Source organism: Coenobita brevimanus, chromosome 61 (assembly GCF_032717465.1).
Source record: "Coenobita brevimanus isolate Jiangsu-jjx chromosome 61, ASM3271746v2, whole genome shotgun sequence".
Lineage (NCBI taxonomy): Eukaryota > Metazoa > Arthropoda > Malacostraca > Decapoda > Coenobitidae > Coenobita > Coenobita brevimanus.
The window spans coordinates 44,567,765-44,590,264 of NC_137014.1; the positions used below are offsets into that span (position 1 = coordinate 44,567,765).

The window sequence follows — 22,500 nt, forward strand, 5'->3', positions numbered from 1 at the left end:
GGCTCTGGGAAGAACCTGAGGAACCTAACGTGGAATCGTGAAAAGGTCCTTGAAGAGGGATGGATATTTAACAGCGAACTGAGGATCAAGTCAAGAAGGACGAGGAGGGTGGATCTGGGAGGACTTTGAAGACAAATTTCGATGACAGGGGCCTTGAGAGAAAAATTACTTGACAGGGGGACCTGGAGAGGGGTTTTTTGAGGAAGGGAACTAATAAGGGAAAGATTATGATGAGGTGACTGTGAGAAGAACCTGAGAAGAAGGTAAAAAAGAAACTGAGTGGGCAGAACTTGAGAGGATCTGGGAGTGAAGTTTCCAAAGCAAGAAGACGTAACAAAAAAAAAAAAAACTGACAGGTATAACAGACAAGTAGTAACGACCATAAAACTAAATCAATCAATCAGTCAAGAAGTATAAAAAAGTGGAATCAAGGCCACTGCACTGAACTCCCTCCGGCACTCCATCCTGCCAAGAAAAGCTCATCCAATGATTTATAACTGTCTGACTGATAGAACTGTAATTTTTAGAGACACGAAGGGAAGTGTGGGGATATGCTGATCTGTCCACGTGAGAGAAGAACATAGGAAAGAAGGGGTAGCTCCCGTGAGAGAGAGGAAGAAGGAGAAACAGACTGTGGCGAAAGAGGAGAAGAATGAGAGTACCTGAGAAAAAGACAATGGGCAACAGGAAAGAAAAGAAAGATTTTAGTAGTGAGAAAAAGAGACATATCGCGGTACAGCAATGAGGGCGGCACAAGGAGACGTGCTGTGCTTACATTCACTTTTATTTTACAGCTTTTTCTTTTTATGACAATGATGACGGTGAGGGTAATGATAATGACAGAGTTAGATGTGTAATGGTTCAGCGAGAGATTCTGTAGATAGTGGTTGGATGTATCTAAGTAATGTATCTAAAGTATTTAATCTATCTAATAACGAATCTATGTCACGATGACCGGGCTGGAGTATAGTGATGCGAGTGTCAACCTGCTGTAAGGTCGTGATGGAGCTAAACACCCGCACTGTTGCCTGACCTGACCCGACCTGGCACGGACAAAGCATGAGGCATAAGTGAGGCAGGTGTGTGTGGCCCATAGTTAGGAAGGTGTGTGAGGCCCATAGTTAGGCAAGTGTGAATGGTACTGGGGGGCCTAGAAGTGAGGCACAAGTTTAAGCAGGAAAAGAGATCAGCAGTTGAGCCAGGTGTGGGAGCCAAAAGTAAGGCAGGTGTGTGTGGCATTCCAGGTGTGTAGGCCACCTGGTAGCATCTCCAACCCCTGGCGGCCACCATGGCCCTACCGTCCCATCACAATCATGCCTAAGCAATGAGTAACCCTCAGCCACCACCATGCTGAGCAGTGCGTAACCCCTCATCTGCTAAAATGTCAAGATGCTGAGCACTGAGTAGCCCCTGCTGAACACTGTGTAACCCCTCAGCCACCAAGATGCTGAGCGCGGGCCCTGCCAGAGCACGCCGGGCTCCCCTGCAGCGCTCTGACACCGCGCCGGAAGAGCTGGAGCTGGAGCGGCGGCTGGAGGCAGAGTGGCGACGGCAGACCTTCCAGCGGGCCAGCTCAGTGGACCGCCCAGCATCAGCCGCCCCGCCCCGCACAGCATACACCCTACCGGCGGCGTTCCCAGGTAGGCCCTAACTGGCCCATCCTAATCCACACCCACATCCACATTCCTTATGCCACACTCCATTCCACACTATCTTAACGCACATTTATAACCACATCCCTGATTCCAAACCCACACCCCTGATGACAAACCCTAATCCACACCTGTCATACCACCACCACTGTCGCACCCCCCACACCCTACCACACAAAGCACAGAAACAAAACTCTACACCTTCAGTACCACACCCACTATACTCTGCACCATCCCCCACCACACCCCTCCATACTCTCCACCACCACACTCTTCAACACACCCCTCCATACTCTCCACCACCACACTCTTCACCACATCTCCACTCTCTTACAATCCCTCTCTATATTCTTCTCAGCCCCAACATTCCATCAGACCACTTCCACATCACTCCACATCCACCACACCCTCACCACTATATCTCTGCTCCCCTGCACTCTCCACTACATCATCTGTACCCTACCACATCTTTCACCACCACATTACCACACCACAACACCACCACAATACCACACCTTCATTACACCTAATACCACAATACCACCACACCTACACCCTGGACTAATATCCTACCGGCAAAAGAGTAGATGTAGTCCGCTCTCTCTATTAAAAAAAAAACACACACACACACACACACGGAATTTGGACGTGACCTTCCTGAACCTTTTTCAGATTTCATTTATACTCTTTAGGAATTTGTTTGAGTCCTCTCCCCCCCCGCACACAGAAAAATTTAAATACACTACATAGAAGAAATATAAACAATACTTGATTTCTAAACTGTGTATATTATCCCTTCAGTACAAGAACGTCTTTTAAGTCCCATTATTGCTACTCCCAGACGATGTTACTCAGCTCAGGTGATTCGGTATTCTCCACAGCTACACCCACGCAAATACATCCACACCCGCATCCACACTTACACCCTCACTCACACTCCTTTCCCAGACTAACACACCCACACCCCACACCTACACACACAAATGCATGCACTATTATACCCACACTCACATCCCTTTCCCTGACCAACACACCCACACCCCACACCTACACCCACACAAATACTCACAACCGCACCTGCATCCACACTTACACCCTCACCCACATCCCTTTCCCAGACCAACCCACCCACAACCCACACCCACACAAATACTCACAACCACACCTGTCCCTGTCCCTAAGCTATCCATTATCCCCTACACAGATTCTTGTCTCTAGAAAATTAGTTAATATAAGACCAGCTTCCACATTAGTTCCATTGGCAAGGATTAAACTTTAAGATTACTATTTAAGGTACAATTTCTTCTACACCGTCTAAAATTAATGCTATTGTTCTCTCAGGAAGGACAATAGATATAATTAATTTTAACATTACTGAAGGCATCCAAAGAATAAACACCACCTTACAACACTTATACCTTCTTATAATACTTCTAAAATTACTTAAAGTTACCAAAATGTAAAATATCACCTTACAAGACTTATACTGATTTTTTAACATTATTTCAGGCATCCAAATTTTAAAAATATTACTCTTATAACCATTTACCTGGGACTTAATTATCAGTAAAAAAAAACGCAATACACTAATTTAATCTGAAGTCAATTTAAACATCAAATTAAAACAAGTATGGACTGGATTCCAGGTGCAGCTTACACACACACCTTACGAGCACTTTACGAACGCTTTAAGAATACTTTACGAACACCTTATACACATCTTACGAACACCTGACGAACATCTTACGAACACCTGACGAACATCTTACGAACACCTTGCGATTATCTTACAAACACCTTAGGAACGTCGTACGAACATCTTAGGAAGAAATTACCCCGACGATACGATTATGTGTTTTTTCGCTTTATTTTTGCTGTTTTAGGACATCTTTTCATTATTCAGGAGAGTCCAATGGCAGCGAAGGGATTTTCTTTTTACGATGCACTAACGCCCGACCATGATGCTAGTCACGAAGCAGTGCTATGGGATCGATATAGGGACTTAGTCTGTCACGGAGCCCAGGGGAAATGAGCTGCAAAAGGACGAATATTTGGCCCAACTTAAGGCAACAGAACTTTAGACATTTCGCACAGTAATAAAATGTCTATCTCAACTAAATAAAATACAATAAAATAAATTAAAACAAAGGAAGAAACCTAAGCTCGTACACTATTCGGTTCAGGATGCTCCCTAACACCTTTTCTTAAGCGATTTCTTCTCCTTATGATATCTTGCCGTCCTCTGCAGTTTTTTTTTTTTTTTAATCATTCTAATATCACCATACTCTGCATGAATAAAATACAAAAGAACATCAATCGGTAAGGAAGAGGTGTTAGGGAGCTTCCTTAACCAACGAGAACACACACACACACACACACACACACACACACACACACTGAAGAAATGTCCATGAGAAAAAGCTAAAGAAAAAACTCGAAACATGCACAGAAAACAAAATGCTATAATGACGAAACTCACACGCAAAAATGGCGGAACCGACGCACATTACCCGGGCGGAAGGCAAGGCGACGAAATAGGAGCATAAACACGATTAAATTCCGTGGAGAGAGAGAGAGAGAGAGAGAGAGAGAGAGAGAGAGAGAGAGAGAGAGAGAGAGAGAGAGAGATTAAACACTGAAAAAGGATGTTATGTCCGAGGGCCGAGTAAATGAAATCTGGCAAGCTAACACCGTAGAGTTTTATGACCCACCGATAAGCTGTGAGAGAGAGAAAGAGAGAGAGAGAGAGAGAAAGAAAAGGCTATAAATATCGCCTCTGAAATCCAGGCATCTGTCGCGCGCGGGCAATGCAGTTCATTTCGTCCTTTCACCATTTTTTCGTATAACTATATTCCTCGTTTTTCCACAAGCTGAATATAATGATAAGAGCCTCTAGGAAAATAAATGCTTGCCTGACTGTACATGAAAGGAATGAAGGAGGGCGGGGGAGGAATTGCTCTAGTTTCTGGTATATACGAACGTCAGGGAGAAAATCTTAAATCAAACGCATCCAAGCAAAGTTTTGGCACCATGTCACCCAGGGGAAGACAAACACCTTTTTTTATTTGCATATTTTTTCCAGCACGGAGAAAAATATGCCCAGTATATCATCCCTAACACGAGGCCTAAAATGCGAAAGACATGGCTGATTAATGACGGAGGCAACGCGAGTGCAAAAAAAAAAAGAACGACAATACTTTACAGAGTTGGGGTGCATGCGGAACGATACTTTTTACCTGTGTTTACATCCGGGATTTTGGAGTAAGTTTCAAGAGGTAAATTAAACCAGGCGAGAAGAGGCAATATATCTATCAATCAATCAATCTATCTACCTATAGCCAGGCGCCACAATCCCGTATACCGTTTGAGTTAGTTATTTTACGGAGGCACTAACCCTCCGCCAACCTACTTGTTGACACATAAGGAACACGAATGGGTTGGTTATATGATTACCACCCGGCGTTGTAAATGGTTTCCTGGCTTACAGGAAACCATTAGGCTTGATACTCGATGAAAAGTCACCTGAGAAGGAAAGAAGAAGAATAAAAAGTGACAGGATAGATGTGAGAAATACGAAGAGAGGGCGGCAGACACAGGAAAAGAATGATAAAGGTGAAAAAAGAAGACGAGGAGAACTGAGGATAAATAAGGAGCGAGGGAGAAAAGAACGAAGAATGTGGAATGTGCTTCGTTCATGGACGGTGAAAAAATATGAATAATAATGATGAAGGGCATGTTTACGGTGGAATTAAGATGGCGTAAACTTAGATTAGGGAACCGGTCGTGAAAAAAGGAAGAGAGAGAGAGAGGGGGGGGCGGGAAAATGAGAAAAACTGAATATGGAAAAGCGTGAAAGATTTTAAAAGGATGGAAGAAATGATGATGATGATGAGAAGGAGATCGAGGAGGAGGAGGAGGAGGAGGAGGAGGAGAGGGAGGGGGAGGGGAAGGAGGAGGAGGAGGAGGAGGAGGAGGAGGAGGAGGAGATATAAGGAAGGAAAGGAATAAAAAACAGGAAGAAACAGAAAAAAAATATTACCCCTTAAAAAAGAATGAGGAGAAAGAAAAGACGAAAGGAGGAGAAAGAAGGGACAGAAGCCTGAGAATAAATCAATACCAAAGATGATAAAAAAGATAGATAGATAGATAGAGAGAGAGAGAGAGAGAGAGAGAGAGAGAGAGAGAGAAGCCACGTAAGAAAAATCCGAGGACCACATTTCCGGGGGGTAGGGGATTATCCGGGGCCGGCAGACAGGTGTGGGAGGCGGAGACAGGTGCACCAGACCCGGGGAGAGAGAGCGGATTACCCACACACAGAGAGAGAGAGAGAGAGAGAGAGAGAGAGAGAGAGAGAGTGAGAGAGAGAGAGAGAGAGAGAGAGAGAGAGAGAGAGAGAGAGAGAGAGAGAGAGAGAGAGAGAGAGAGAGAGAGAGGAATGCTGGGACGAGTATAAAATGACTGAGGAGAAACGAAGAGGAGAGGGAAAGGTTTAATAAGTGAAATAATGCGAGCTAGGACCGTAGAGTTTTGGAGGGAGAGAGAGAGAGAGAGAGAGAATTCCTTTGATTTTATTCCACCCTTCTTTTTTTTGTTTAATCTTCCAGCCTCCCCCCCTTCTCTCTCTATCTCTCTCCAGCTCCGTCGCTTTGCTCTTTGCACAGTATAATTACATTTGAAATAAAATCGATGGTGTTGAGAGAGAGAGAGAGAGAGAGAGAGAGAGAGAGAGAGAGAGAGAGAATAAGGGAGGTAGGAAGGGAGGGGAGGATAATGGGAAGGAGGAGGGAGGAGGAGGGGAAAGGGAGGGACAGAGGAGGAAAAGGAAGGAGGAAGACAGGGAAGTAGGGAGGGAGAAAGGAAGAATGAGAGAAAAATGGATAAATAAAAGAAAATTAGGGAGGAACGGAAATGGGATGGAGGGAGGCGAGGAAGACGCGAGGAAGGGAGAAAAGGAAGTGAGGAAGATGGGAGAAAGTAAATATAGAACGCAGACAGCAAGCACACACACACACACACACACACACACACACACACACACACACACACTACACAGGAATAAATAAAAATGAAGTATTCAGTACCGACGGTAGGTATTGGAGTCAAAGGGGTGATATGTGAAGGCGTGTGGCAGGAAGAAGGAATGCTGGGTCTTAGGTAACAGACCGTCTAATCTATATCCTGAATCAGACACATAAAATAAGAGACTACTTGACCTCCGGATGCGCTGCTGTAAACGGGCCTGACCTATCACTGACATCAATTCACTCACTGACAGCTAATAATAACACCATTTCTCTCTCTCTCTCTCTCTCTCTCTCTCTCTCTCTCTCTCTCTCTCTCTCTTCCTGTGTCTCGTACTCAATTAAGAACAATTACTATCGACAAGCGCACCTCCATCCAGCCTCTCTCTCTCGCCATCCCTCCATCGGAACTCCATTCTCTTTCTCTCTCTCTCTCTCTCTTACAACAGAAGTACAATAAAATAATAATAATCAATATAGTGAAATGTGACATACTATCAAGCCCAGTCAGCAATAATAATAATAATAATAATAATAATAATAATAACAATCATCATCATCATCATCATCATAATCTAGTCAAAATAAAATATGTTAAGTACGTAGACGTTAATTTAAAAAAAATCATACACTAAAACATAAAGCATTAAAAAAAAAAAAAAAATCCATATATCAAAGACCTTAAAATAATAGTTTCATACATTCAGGAACTTTACCATCAGATCAACGAGGCAGCCGAGAACACAGACACAACACTTGAACTCATTAACCAAATCTACTCATTGAATTGCAATGTTACAGTATAATACGGCCATAAACAAAACTAGTAAGACCTCACTTTGAATACGGTGTGCAGTTCAGGTATCCCCATGTAAAGAAAGGGCAATACTAAAGGAGAGGCAGTGCTATGAAGGGTTACAAAAATAATTCGATTTCTCTTATGTATATGACACTAGATTTGTAAGGAAGGGTGCGCGTGTGGGGTATATACTTAAAACTCTACGGTGCTGACATGCCAAGTTTCACTTACTCTGTAATAGCAACCCTTCCTCTCTCTCTCTCTCTCTCTCTCTTTCTCTCCAGCAACTCTGCCCTTGCTCTCAATGTTCCCTCCTCACACACTCCTTCCCTCCCATTTCCATGTCTCCTCCTAATGGTGCAGTTACATTGCCTACTCTCTCTCTCTCTCTCTCTCTCTCTCTCTCTCTCTCTTTTTCTACCTGTCTATCTATCTATCTATCTCATTTTAAAATTTCATTTTCTTTTCTTATCTTTTATATTCCATTTCCTTCCCTCTTTCTCGTCATTATCACCATCATCATCATCAAACCGCGTCATTGTCATGTTACATTGTTACATTACACTAAAATGATTAACGCAATTGCATTCATTATCTTACTACGATATTTGTATCTCATTATCAATTACCAAATTATATAACCCATGGGTCGTTTCCCAGCAGGCTTGGAAATCTCTCTCTCTCTCTCTCTCTCTCTCTCTCTCTCTCTCTCGTATTATTCACCTGTATTATTTATGTCTGCTTAACCCCTTTCAGTGTAATGACGTCTTATTTTCCCTTCAATAATTTAACAAAGGGGTCATTAAACTCTACGGTGCTCACGTGCCAGGTGTCACTTACTCTTATAGCTACCCTTCCTTCGTCTCTCTCTCTCTCTCTCTCTCTCTCTCTCTCTCTCTCTCTCTCTCTCTCTCATCATTCACCTGTGTTATTTACGTCTCCTTAGCCTCCCTCAATGACTTTTTTTTTTTCCGTGCTAATATTTTGTCCTAATCTGAATAAAATCATCTGATGCCGGCAAGCAGGAAGTCATATGGAGAGACCGTTTTAAAATCACGGAGAGACCTTTTGGGTACCTTCCACCTGACTCTCCTCATCGTGAAAACTGGCCAGAGTTAACTTCATTTTGCCTAATTTTCTTAAACTTCTCCTTGAGATTAAAAAGCTTGTGAAGTTTGCTCTTTTTCTCAGCCATTTTTTCACTTTTTTCTCTTGTCTTCGTTGGCTCTTCTTTCGTTCGAGGTTTTGGTGGCTTGCTCTCTCTCGCCTTTACTCTTTCGGTAGTTTTTCTTCAACATCTTCATTATCATCATCATCATCTTCATTATCACAACCATCATCATCTTCATTTTCGTCTACTTAGGCATATTATCTTATTCTTCACAATATCCCCCTTTTTCTTCTTTTTCCCTCTCCTCCTCCTCCTTCTTCTTTTCCCTCCTCCTCCTCCTTTTTTTTTTATTCTTCCTCCTCCACCTCCTCTTCCTCCAGTTATTTCCTACCTCCATTCTTTACTCATATCATTCCCAGTTTATATGCATATTATATTCAATTCTCATCTTTACATTTCTCTCTCTCTCTCTTAATCTCCCCAGCTTTCCCTTCTCATTCCCCATTTATCCCCAGCGTACTGTACTTTCCCCCTAATCATGCCCCGATTTCCCCAACTTTTCTTCCCAATATTTCCCTACTGCTTCCCACATATCCCCAATTTCCCTACAGTTTCCCCAATAATTTCGCCAATTCCCTCAATAATTTTCCCCATTATCCCCAATAAATTTTCACTTTTCCCAAACAATTTCCTCGATCATTTTCGCCATCTTTCCCAATAATTTTCCCCATTTTCCTCAATATTCTTCTGTATTTTCCTCATCAATTTCCCCATTTTCCCAATATTTCCCCAATAATTTTCCGCATTTCCCCCCAAAATTTTCGTACTTACCTCCTGGTCCCAATCTCATTCTGCCTGGCCTCTGATTGGCTGGGGTGCAGGTCCTCTCAGCCAATAGGAGCCGCTCTCTGCCCTGGCTTACCTGCCGACGGAAATATTGCCTGGTGAGAGAGAGAGAGAGAGAGAGAGAGAGAGAGAGAGAGAGATTAAACACTTTGTAAAGGGATGTAATGTTCGGGGATGAACAAGTAAATGAAACCTGGGAGGCTACCACCGTAGAGTTTTATGACCCCCCCCCACACACACACACACGCACGCACAGAGAGAGAGAGAGAGAGAGAGAGAGAGACATATGTACATTGTTTACTATTTCTACAATCAACCACTACCATAGGCTATCCATTTATCATAATCTAACCACCATCTTCATTCTCATTATAATCATATTCAACTTCATTTTCATCAGAAGCATTAGACCATCATCATCATCATCATCATCACTATCATAACAACCACCACCACCACAATCATCACTACCATCATAACCACAACCACCACGTCAACTATCATCACAATTAACCACCACAGCTACCAGCAACGTCGCCATCATTACCACATAACTACCGCCAATACAACCACCACAACTACCATCATCATCACCACCATTAAAACCACCACCACCACCACAATCCCCCTCCCCACCACCAACAACAACCACCATCCCCACCATTACCACACAACAACCACCACCACCACCACCACAACTACCAACATCATCACCATCCATCCTGCCCCGCCCCTTATCAACCACTACCATCACCATTTCCTGCCACTACCACCATCGCGGGCCTACCACCACCACCACTACCACCATTACCACCACCATTCATAAACATCTCATATCTGCATACGTAATATTAAACTCACACAACCCTTCGCCGGATATCGTATGTTTCCAGAATGCTTCGTTCCGGCGGGTGGGAAGAAGGGATGATGGGGGAAGGCTGTTATGATGATGATGATGATGATGGTAATATGATGATGATGATGATGATGATGATGGTGATGATGGTAATATGATGATGATGATGATGATGATGATGATGATGATGATGGTAATATGATGATGATGATGATGATAATAATAATGATAATAATAATAATAATAATAATAATAATAATAATAATATGAAGAAAAAGAAAAAGAAGGAAGAAGAAGAAGAGGAAGAAGATGAAAAGAAGGAGGAGGAGGAGGAGGAGGAGGAGGAGGTAAGGAAGAAAATACCATTAATACAAAAATCACTATAATAATAAAAACACAATTAAAAAAAAAATAATAATAATAGCCACCCACCATTATAATCACCGACCATAATAATAATAAATTCTCCTCTTCTGTTTCGACATTTTTTTTTTTTTTCCTTTTTCGGTCCCAATACCTCAAAAAAAAAAAGCCAAGTATGGTTAAATATTCAGCTTCCCGGAGGCCTGAAAAATGCCAATGTGCCTGGATTTTTTTTTAATTAACTCTTCGGTGTCCAGAATATTTCGCTCAGGGCCATTTTCCTTCGAGCTAATGGAAAAATAATTTGCTAGTCTTCACCCCGAGGAGGCACCCTAGCATCTCTTACTTAGCGATTTATTTTTGGATACGACCAGTTAATTTCCTTTTGTACGTTATTTATGCAGATTATGATGACGTTAGAAGAAGATGGGTAACACAGAATAGGACATCAGGTGGAATAAACAAAATAAATCGCTTAGGAAAAGGTCTTAGGGAGATTCCTTTACCAACGAGAATAGAAGCCTTAATCAATGTTTATTCTAGTTTTTTCTTGCTATACTCCTTTCACCCTAACTTGGCCCAGATTTTCGTCCTTTTGCAGTTTATGTCACGATGCCCAGTGGCAGAAAAAGACATTACGACGCCACATCCTTTCCATAGCACTTCTTCATGACTAGCACCATATTTCAGCATTAATCTATTGTTATAGCTCAACAGTAAAGATGGAGAGATGTTGATTTTTGGCCAGGTTAGAGTATAAGGAGTATACCACAAGATATGATTAGTTGTTTTGGCACAGAGTTTGGAAAAAGACATAGGTACATAGTGAGTTTTGGCTTTATCAACCTCATCACTACGAGAAGCCAGCCAGAAGATGAAGAAAATTAGATAAAATAAAATAATTGAAAAAATACAATAAACAATATGAATTAATAAAAAACAAAATAAATAAAATAAAATAAAATAAAATAATATTAAATACTGAAAATTAAGAAAATTTAAAAAAAGTTAATACAAAATACATAATCTTAAAAGGCAGCATAAGTTATCGATTTTTTCATATTTATACTAGCCTTCCTTTTTTTTTTTCCTCGTAAATTCTCCATCTTGCACGAAATTAACTGAGAAACGTTTAGCTTTCATAATATTTCGTCACAAATTTCCACCATGAATAAAAAACATCTGGTACTTTTTAAATTCTTTTCCGTTTTTCATGGTAAAATTTTCGGCTTGAACGAAAAGGTCTGTGATTTTCCTTTCCATTTCGTTGGTGTCAAAACGTTTCGACGGTGTGAGCGAAATGCACTGACTCACCTAATGTGGGCCTCTTCCATAATGTGCTTGGCGCCTGAGAGAGAGAGAGAGAGAGAGAGAGAGAGAGAGTTTGTTTACCTCGTTAAGCCAGTCGACACAATATTTCGACGCCTGGAAAATATGTCCCGAGGCGTGGTGGCAGTCTTGACTTGTGTTGCTCTCTCTCTCTCTCTCTCTCTCTCTCTCTCTCTCTCTCTCTCTCTCTCTCTCTCTCTCTCTCTCTCTCTCTCGTAATATACCTTTCCTTGATTCCATTCACATTCCTTCTTTTATTTTCTTCGCGCCTCGCTCCCCCCCTCCTCTCTCTCTCTCTCTCTCTCTCTCTCTCTCTCGTAATATACCTTTCCTTGATTCCATTCACATTCCTTCTTTTATTTTCTTCGCGCCTCGCTCCCCCCCTCCTCTCTCTCTCTCTCTCTCTCTCTCTCTCTCTCTCTCTCTCTCTCATTTTATTCCATACATTATCAATAATTCTCCTTTCTCTTCTGTATACATTTTTCTCTTTTATATTCTTTTTAACTGTCATAAATCGAACTCTTAATCATTTGAGGAGGAGGAGGAGGAGGAGGACTGAAAAACTGATGGGACAGGTTTAGAGAGAGAAAAAGTGAGAGAGAGAGAGAGAGAGAGAGAGAGAGAGAGAGAGAGAGAGAGAGAGAGGGAGATGAGACAGTAGATGACAAATGGTGAGGGAGAAGTGAGAGAGGGATCATTAGGAGAGAGGGAGAGATTTATACCTGGGGAGGGAGGGAGGGACGGAGGATATAAAAGCATGAACAAATAAACGAACGAGTGAATGAAGGAAGGGAGGGAGGATGGAAGGTAGCAAGGAAGAAAATGGGAGGAAAAAGAGAGAGGGAGGGAGGGAGGAAAGAGGGAATGACAGATGAGACAAGAATGTATGTATGAATGAATGAAGGAAGGAAGGAATGGAAGGAAGGAAGGATGAGGGGAAAGGAGGGAGAAAAGGACAGAGGGAGAAGAGGAGGGAAGGAGGAGGAAAAATTTAAGAAAGGAAGGCAGTGTGAGAAAAAGATGGGAGAAAGGAAGGAAGGATGAGGGGAAAATGTGAGATGGTGAGATATGAAAAATGGAGAGAGAGAGAGAGAGAGAGAGAGAGATTAAAGGAAGTAAAATTGAAGGGAAATGGGAAAATGAGAGAAAAAATCAGAATGGAAGGAAGAATGAGAGTGAAAGAAACTGAGAAGAGGAAAGGGTGGAAGTTAACAAGAGGGAGGGGAGGGGAGGGGAGGGGAGGGGAGGGAGGGAGGTGGAAGGGAAAAGGGGGAGAGGGAACAGGGAGGAATACTGAATGAGGGAGTGAGGTTACAGGGATGGGGAGGGGGTAAGGATTGGAGGGGGAGGGGGAAGGTTGGGAGGGGGAGGGACATTGGGAGGGGGAGGGAAAGGAGAGGGGGATTGGAGTGGAGGGGAATGAAAGTGGAGGTGAGGGGGAGGGGAAAAAGGGAGAAGAAAAGAAGGGGTGGGGGAGGGCAATAGGGAGTAGGTGAAGGCAAGGAAGGGGTACCAATAGGAACTAAAAAGAGAGGCAGGAGGAGGAGGAAAGGAGGGAAGAGAAAGAGAGAGAGAGAGAGAGAGAGAGAGAGAGAGAGAGAGAGAACGAAGACACGGGGATGAGGAGGAGACGCGGAGGGTGAGGGGAGGAAAATTGAATGACGGAGTGAGACAAGACAGAGGAGGATGAAGTGGAGGGGAAACGAGGGGGAAGGAGGGAGAGAGGGAAGGAGGAAGAGATGGCAGGAGGAAGAAGAGGGGGAGAAGGAAGAGAGGGTGGGAGGAAGGAGAGGGGAAGAGGAAGTGAGAGAAGGGAAGAGGAAGAAAGACTGAATGAAGGGGGAGAGGGAGGATGAGTGAGGAAACAGGATGGGGGAGAGGGTAAGGAGGGGGAGGGGGAGGAGGATGGAGAGGGGGGAGGAGGAGGAGGGAGAAGGGGGGACGGGGGCCACCATTAGGCAACTCACCCAAGTCTTTAAAGGAGAGAGGAGAGACCGCTACCTGAGTGCTATGTCCAGACTACCTGGGGCTACATGTGCTACCTAAGACTGCATGTACTACCCACGACTACTGTACATGTGCTACCCAGGGCTACGTGTACTACAACCCAGGGCTACATGTACTACCCAGGGCTATATGTACTACCCAGGGCTATATGTACTACCAGGGCAACTGTACCACTGGGACTAATGACCTTCTGTATTACCTTGGACACAATAATATTTCTAAGAGCTACTCAGGGCTACTATTTATTTCTAAGGCTATCTGAACTACTTGACGCTGTGAAGATTGGAGTGTATATCTATTTATCTATCTATCATCTATACCTATCTATTTATCTATCTATCCATCTATCGATCGACCTACCTATCTCTATTTCTTTATACCGTATCGAGCAGTAGACACGAAAAAAAACTCCTCAGTATGTGTCCCTACTAAGTAACGACCCCTCCTCACACACACACACACACACACACACACACACATCAGTAACGTCTTGGTCTACCTCTGCCCCTCCTTCCAAGACACCTCACGTACAGATATATTTTTACATTATCTTCTTACACAAGGACCTTCCCTAATTTTATTGTCCTTGGCCGTGTGTGTGTGTGTGTGTGTGTGTGTGTGTGAGAGAGAGAGAGAGAGAGAGAGAGAGAGAGAGAGAGAGAGAGAGAGAGAGAGAGAAAGAAAGAGAGAGAGAGAGAGAGAGAGAGAGAGAGAGACTACGTACGTGTGTGTAAGTGTGACCGTGTGTACTTCTTTACCTATGCATGAGTACGTGCGTGTGCGTGCGCGGGTGAGACAGCAATGCAATTAGAGAGCAAACTTCCAGCACCAAGCCACCTATAAATTAAAAAGACCACACACTCGCACATACTTCTCTTGAGAGAGATAGAGATAGAGATAGATAGATAGATAGATAGATAGATAGAGAGAGAGAGAGAGAGAGAGAGAATACTTTAATTAATGACCGAAGTTTTAATACGGGGGGGGGGATGCGCCTAAACTCTACGGAAAACCCTACCCAGATTTCACTAACTCGACATATCCAGGTACGGGATGCTCTCTCTCTCTCTCTCTCTCTCTCTCTCTCTCTCTCTCTCTTTCTCTCTAGATGCTCAGGGAAATTGGGAAAATTTCAGAAAGACCTTGTCTTAGAAAATGCCGAAAAAATGTACCTATCCAACAGAAGTTACACACACACACACACACACACACACACACACACACACACACACACACACACACACAGTAAGTCAAGTTTGTTCATGAGGAGGGACAAAGACGCGAACTTGTGTGTGCTCTCACTCGTCCTTCTAAACTCCTCCAACTAGACAGGGGGAGGGAAGATGAGGAAGGGAGGGGAGGGAAGGGGAGGAAGGGGAGAGGGGATGGGGAAGGAGGAGGGCAGGAGGTGAGGGGGGTGAGAATTGGGGGTGGGATTGGTGGGAAGGAGGGATGGGTGAGTGGGATGGAGGAAGGGAGGAGTTGGGTGGGCGGGGAGGGAAGGAAAGTTGAGCATGAATGAGGAATGGTTTTGGGGAGAGAAAATGATGGAGAAGTGCATAGGAGAAGTGAGGGGGAAGAAGTAGTGAGGAGGAGGAGGAGGGGTGGAGAGGGAGAGGGGAGGTGAGGAAAAGGAGACGAGGGAGAGGGGTGGTAAGGGGGAGGGGTGGTGACCAGTGAAGGGGGGAGAAGAAAGGGTAAAAATGGGTGAGGGATGGGACTGGGGAAAGGGGTGGCGAGGGGGTGCAGTAGTGAGGGAGTGGGGGTGGGGAGAAAGAATGGGTATGGATGGGAACTGGAGTTGGAATAGGTGGTATGGTGGTATTTCTCCCTATGGATGAGCTTCATATATACCACACAACATCTCTCTCTCTCTCTCTCTCTGACACCTGGTCAACTTTAAGCCTGATGAGGAGGAGGGAGTCAGAGAGAGAGAGAGAGAGAGAGAGAGCGAGAGTCTTTTCCGCCCAGTGAACCGAAATAATTTTAGTACCGTAATGTCCAGTGGGATATGGTGCTCTTGATTCCATCTCTCTCTCTCTCTCTCTCTCACACACACACACACACACACACACACACACACACACACACACACACACACACACACACACACACACACACACAGACCGACACGTAAAGATATATATTCTAAAATCATCAGACGGAATACAGATTAAAAAAAAAAAGATTAATAAATTTTTCAACCTAAAATTGTAGTCGAATTGCTGAGAGAGAGAGAGAGAGAGAGAGAGAGAGAGAGAGAGAGAGAGAGAGAGATTATAGGAAACTCAAATTCTCGCTTTTATATATATTCCAAAATTTCTGGGGGAATATGAAATGACAAAAAAAAAGAAAAAGAAAAAAGAAAAAGAAATAATCGGATTACCTAAATTTTTCAAACTTGAATTTATCTTTTTATATATATTTAAGAATTGGTGGTCAAGATACAGAAGAAAAATACAGACAGATAGATAGATAGATTGATAAATAGACAGATAGATATATAGACAGACAGATAGATCGGTAGGTACACAGACAGATAAATAGACAGATACAGTTATGGAGATGGATGGAAGGATTTTTAAGATAGATAGAAAGATAGATAGATGGATGGATGGATGGATAGATGGATGGATGGATGGATAGACAGACAGACAGCTGGATGGACAGATAGACTGATGGATGGGTGGATGGGTGAATGGATGGATGGGTGGGTGGGTGGGTGGGTGGATGGATGGATGGATGGATGGATGGATAGACAGATAGATACATACATAGGTGGATGGATGGATGGATGGATAGATAGACAGACAGAGAGACAGATAAACAGATAGAGAGATAGGCGGGTATATAAATAACATAAAATAAAATGCCAATCAACCCGCTTTCACCCTCCCTCCCCTTTGCGTTCGTAGAGTGCATCAGATCGAGTGTTTCTGAATCCGGATTGACGCTGCTAAGGGCCGGATTCACGTGAGGATTAGCGGGCAATGGCGCAAAAAATATAAATAAATAAATGAATAAATAAATCCGAATACTCTGCCCACATGATTCTACTTCGTCCAAAACTTCCATTTTATTTTTTTTTTAATGCTGAGGAATAATGATGATGATGATGATAAGCCAAACAATCGTCTTAAGCCATCAAACAATCGTCTTAAGCCATCAAACCATCGTCTTAAGCCATCAAACCATCGTCTTAAGCCATCAAACCATCATCTTAAGCCATCAAACCATCATCTTAAGCCATCCAACCATCGTCTCAAGCCATCAGACAAGCGCCGTGACCCACCAGACCACCAGGCACCCACTACTGGCTTAACGAGTACCTAGATTACAGGGAAACACTTGGCTTGGCCCTTAATATGGAGTCACCTGAAATTAGCACTACATCAGGCGAGTGGATGGTGTTCGTCGGCACCTAGCAGAGGGCATTACACTCACTGCTATAATTACCACATAACCACTTTAGTTAATTATATAGCATAGTTTTCCCAGCTTCGGTTATTAATGTGACTGAGGAAAGACTAAATCACTCTCTCTCTCTCTCTCTCTCTCTCTCTCTCATCATATTCTTCGTCTTCTTTCTCATAATAATCCATAGTTATTATCCCTTCTTTCTTCTCCAGCTCATTCTTCTTCTTCTGCTTCTTCTTCTTTCCCCCTTCCCTCTCTCCCTCCTTCCAGCACCTTCCTCTCCCTCTTTCGATTACCTCCTCCTTGCTGTACATTCTCTCCCTCCCTCCCTACTTTCCTCCCCCCCCTCTCTCCCTCCTCCCTTACCTCCCTCCATCCCTCCCTCCTATCAGTTAAAGCAGGATAGAGTCTTCGGCCTCTATACAGGAGAGAGAGAGAGAGAGAGAGAGAGAGAGAGAGAGAGAGAGAGAGAGAGAGAGAGAGAGAGGGGGGGGCTACTAATGGGCGCTATAAAACCGTAAGAGGTGAAGGAGGGGGAAGGGGAGGGGGAGGAAGAGGGATGGAGGGGGGAGGTAAGGGAGGAAATGGAGAAGTACTTAACAGGAAGGTAGAGGCGAGAAGAGGTGAGATTCTAAGGCTGATATAGAGGCGGTGTGTGTGTGTGTGTGTGTGTGTGTGTGTGTGTGTGTGTGTGTGTGTGTGTGTGTGTGTGTGTGTGTGTGTGTGTCCAGTACCGTACACAGTGACCGATCAATGCCAAGCTCTACTCTATATGTGTGGAAATTTTACGCATCAAAACTGGTATAAAACAAGATCAAAACACGTCCTGGTTTTAAAAGACATAAATGTACTGACGGATAGATAAATGATAAACGAGTATGATTATAATGTATGTTTTTTAACAGCATTTAATATACTGAGTGAGCTTGGGGATATTTGTTCTATGCGTCGTTGTCTATATTTAGTACCATCCCCGCAGGCAATGAAGTGAAGTGGGATGGGGTGGGGTGAGGTGAGGTGAGGTGACGAGGAAAAAAAAAAAAAAGAATGATCACAATTCCAAGCTCAATAATAATAATAATAATAATAATAATAACACCCCTTCATTTGCATAAATAGGGTTGCATCCCGAACGTAATATTTTGGAAAGGTGACGAAACAAGGAAGGATTTATGAAGCCACGAATGTATTTTTAATGGGAAACACTATGGTTATCATTCACACTGATACTGGGACAGGATAAACACACACACACACACACACACACACACACACACACACACACACACACACACACACACACACACACACACACACACACACACACACACCGTATATAAAACTACCCCACCTTCCTTTCATCCACCCACCTATACATGTGTACCTACAGTATGTGTACGTACCTCCCAATCAGATATGTACACGACCAAAATACACACAGCCCCTCCTTCCCTTTCTCGGCGGACATACAACCCCATCACCCCATGGTCCCATACTTCCTTTATCTCCATTATCTCTATAACTTATTTATTTATGTGTATTATATTATGTTTTATCTAACTTATATGACCTCCTTTAATCTATAATCTGACCTGACCTCTGATAATTCTAGCTGTGACCTGACGTGACCTGTGATGTCTCCTGCTTTGTGACCTATGATATATAATGTTTGTGTGACCTTTGATTATTATATCTTGTCCCGTGACCTCATCTGACCTGTGCTACTTGTCGTTCTGTGCCCTGACTTGTTCTGCGACCCGACAACCTGTGATATTATTTTCGTGTTCTGCACATGACCTGGCCTGACTTGACCTGAAAAAGCAGACGACCTAACCTGATCTGATGAACCTAACTGTACTTAACTAAACTACTTAAATGCGTCCACGGCAGCGAAAAAGTTATGCCAGCACTGACGAGTATGTGGTCCTTCGGTAATACGAGGACATAAATACCGATGCACTTCAACACAATAAATTATGAGACGGTGAGCAATGACTTCCGAAACCTAGCAACGTCATCTTCGGAGTCTAGTAATAGTTTCTGAACATTCTGTAAAAGGTTCATAACTGACTAAAAAGTGTGGCAATATTTCTGATCGCAATTATACATGACCTAGTAAATGACCTTGCTATGTGCTTGAGTAACAGGTGTGACACAAGAAATACTTAAAAAATGAACACCTGACATTTCAATTTAACATGACCCTACCAACAAGTACATCAATCACTTTCACAGCCAATAATATATAATAACTTGCATTCCTTATAACTCTTTTTCATATATGATCTCTTGCTTGACTCTCCCTTATACCATTTCTCCCTCCACCCCTCGCTACTCACTTACAATCCTTAACCCCTTGAATACGACTGTTTATTTTCTTTCTTTTTTACTCTCACCAGTCGATACTACTCAGGGTCAGAAAGATTTTTGGTAATGGAGGTATAAGAGACAGCCTTCATTATGCACAGTAGCTCTAATACGTCTCCTCTAAGCTATTATCGTCAGGAAAGAGTAAGACCAAAACAGAAATGATGCACTAGGGTTAAAGGTGTTTAGTTTCTCCATGCATCCACACAGTTTCAAAGCAGTTTCGAGACAATGGAAAAGACTGATTGACTGTACATGTTTCACTTTCACTATTTGTATTAAAAAAAAAAAAAAAAAATGGCTGTCTTCTAACACCTTGCCTCATTTCCTCCTGACCCCTTCAAACCCTCCAAATAAACCTCAACCTGTTTAAGTTTCGAGACAGTTTCAAGACGGTAAAGAAACAGTAAGATTCGCTTCCACAATCCATATAAATAAAATCTCTGCTCTGTCTAACTCCCTCACATATCCCCAGCCCTTCACCTCTTCTCGGTACTTTAACCCCACCAAACTCTTACGTTTTGACACTGTTTGAGACAGAGTACTTGACTCAAACTGTACACTTTCCGTCACTATATAATCTCTTGTGCTCTCTGCAACGCCCCCCTCAATCCCTCATCCCTTCACCCTCTCCCTGTAACCCATGGACTCCTGAGGTTTCGACACACCTTCGAGACGATTTTGAGACAGTGAAATTGACCCTGAACAATACAATATATTTTTCACTGTTTATAAAATCTCTTGTGCTTCCTGTAACCATCTTTGTCCTAAATAATTTCTTGTGCTATCTGTAACTCCCTTCAGTAACCCAACCCCGTCACTCCATCTCTGTAGCTTGGCCCCTTCGACTCTTTTAATTTCGAGACAGTTTGAGACAATGAATAAACAACTGACCGCAACTTTCATTTCTTCCACTAATACACATAATCTCCTGTGATCTCTGTAACTCTCTCCATCATATATATAATTTCTTGTTTTCTTAATAACTCTCCTCACCATACATATAATTTCTTGTGCTCCCAGTAACTTTCATGTATTTCTTGTGGTCTTTGTAACCCCCCTACACCCCCACACCCCCTTCTCTGTACCACCCCTTCCTTCTAGGTCTCTCTGCCGCTATGGGTGCCAGCGACTATTTCCCCTCACGGTCTACAGTCAGTATCCCTGGTGAGTGGACCCTGCACCCCCCACCCCTCACCCCTCACTCCCAAACCCTCACCTCGTACTCCCCACTCCCCTCACCTCTCCTGTCCGCCATAATGGATTTAAAGCACTCGTAAAAATATCATGCATACAAAATTAAGCAAAAGGTAAATATAAAATTAAACACAAACGATAAATATAATAACTAAATGTTTAATCCAGTTTCTTCAATTCGATAATTATAAGTTAAATTTAATAGTCTAAAGATGTCCAAAAAATACAATATATAAAATGTTTCGACTGAACAGATGATTTCTTGTGTTTAAAGTGTGAAAAATAATGTTGATACCCGACTTCTGGAGAGAGAGAGAGAGAGAGAGAGAGAGAGAGAGAGAGAGAGTCCCATGAACATTCCGTGATCGTGGTGTTTAGTGTTACCCGTGTTCACTGTTATTGCTATTGGCTCTCCTTAGCTTGCAATCCAATATGGCCGCCGAGGGAGGTGTGTGACGTCATCAAAACACCCTTTCCTCCCGTTTTCATACACCCCTCACCCTTGCCCGCCAGGATGCTTGCCTCAATATATTTTCTTGTCATATTAAAATCATTGTATTCATTTTTTCGCTGTTGACGTATAATGAATGCAAAATAATCCAATGAATGTAAATATTGAAGGAATTATCTGTGTTATTTGTGCATTTTGTGATATCAGTGTTGCCTTTTTGGTGTGTGTGTGTGTGTGTGTGTGTGTGTGTGTGTGTGTGTGTGTGTGTGTGTGTGTGTGTGTGTGTGTGTTTTTCCTCAGGGCTTTGAGTGATGTGTTTATTGTGTGTGTGTGTGTGTGTGTGTGTGTGTGTGTGTGTGTGTGTGTGTGTGTGTGTGTGTGTGTGTGTGTGTGTGTGTGTGTGTGTGTGTGTGTGTGTGTTTCCTCAGGGCTTTGAGTGATGTGTTTATTATTTTTGCTGCTTCCAGACGATTTTTTTTTAAATTCTGATAGGGAAAGGCCTCTTGGATTAAAGGGGTTTATTAATGCTACAGCCAACCCCTCCAGTCCAAGAGTTCAGCTGAATGAAATCGTCCAGGGAGGGTAAATATATAGAGAATAATACGTCACCTGATTAGAAGGGTTAATGATGTATGTACTGACTCGTTCATTTTTTTTTTTTTTTAACCATTTTCCAAAACTGTATCTGCTTTTTCTTGTCCAGCCAACGAAAGAATTATTATGGGAAGTTGCGTGTGTGTTGAGACTGGATATATTTCGTATTATGGGCTGTGTCTCGAGTCATTCTGAAGACTCGTAACATCCCTTCCTTTGCGATTTATTTATCTGTTTATTCATTTTATGCAAGGAAGAAGGAACCAAAAGACCAGAAGCCCACAAGATTGTCCCCTCAAAAAAATAAAAATAAATAAATAAATAAAATAATAATAATGATAAAATAAGAGACAGCCAAGATCCGTTCACTTTGAGGAGGACAGGTTAATGGTATCAGTAGGTTCTTCACATCATCTTAATCCCGACCTACAGGAGAATAATGTGCATCAAACCACTAAAACGTGGTACTAAATCTCCAAAGCGACTCACA

General features: G+C 42.8%; 1 protein-coding gene across 1 annotated transcript in view; it reads left to right on the forward strand.

Moving 5' to 3' along the window:
- The first annotated feature begins 1,444 nt into the window (after positions 1 to 1,444).
- Positions 1,445 to 22,500, forward strand: part of LOC145403682 (43 kDa receptor-associated protein of the synapse) — a 52,285-nt gene continuing 31,229 nt past the window's right edge. Inside the window, exons 1-2 of the mRNA XM_080275373.1 lie at positions 1,445 to 1,640; positions 20,873 to 20,935. Of these exons, the coding sequence (XP_080131499.1) occupies positions 1,445 to 1,640; positions 20,873 to 20,935 (259 nt within the window). The remainder of the gene's footprint in view (positions 1,641 to 20,872; positions 20,936 to 22,500) is intronic.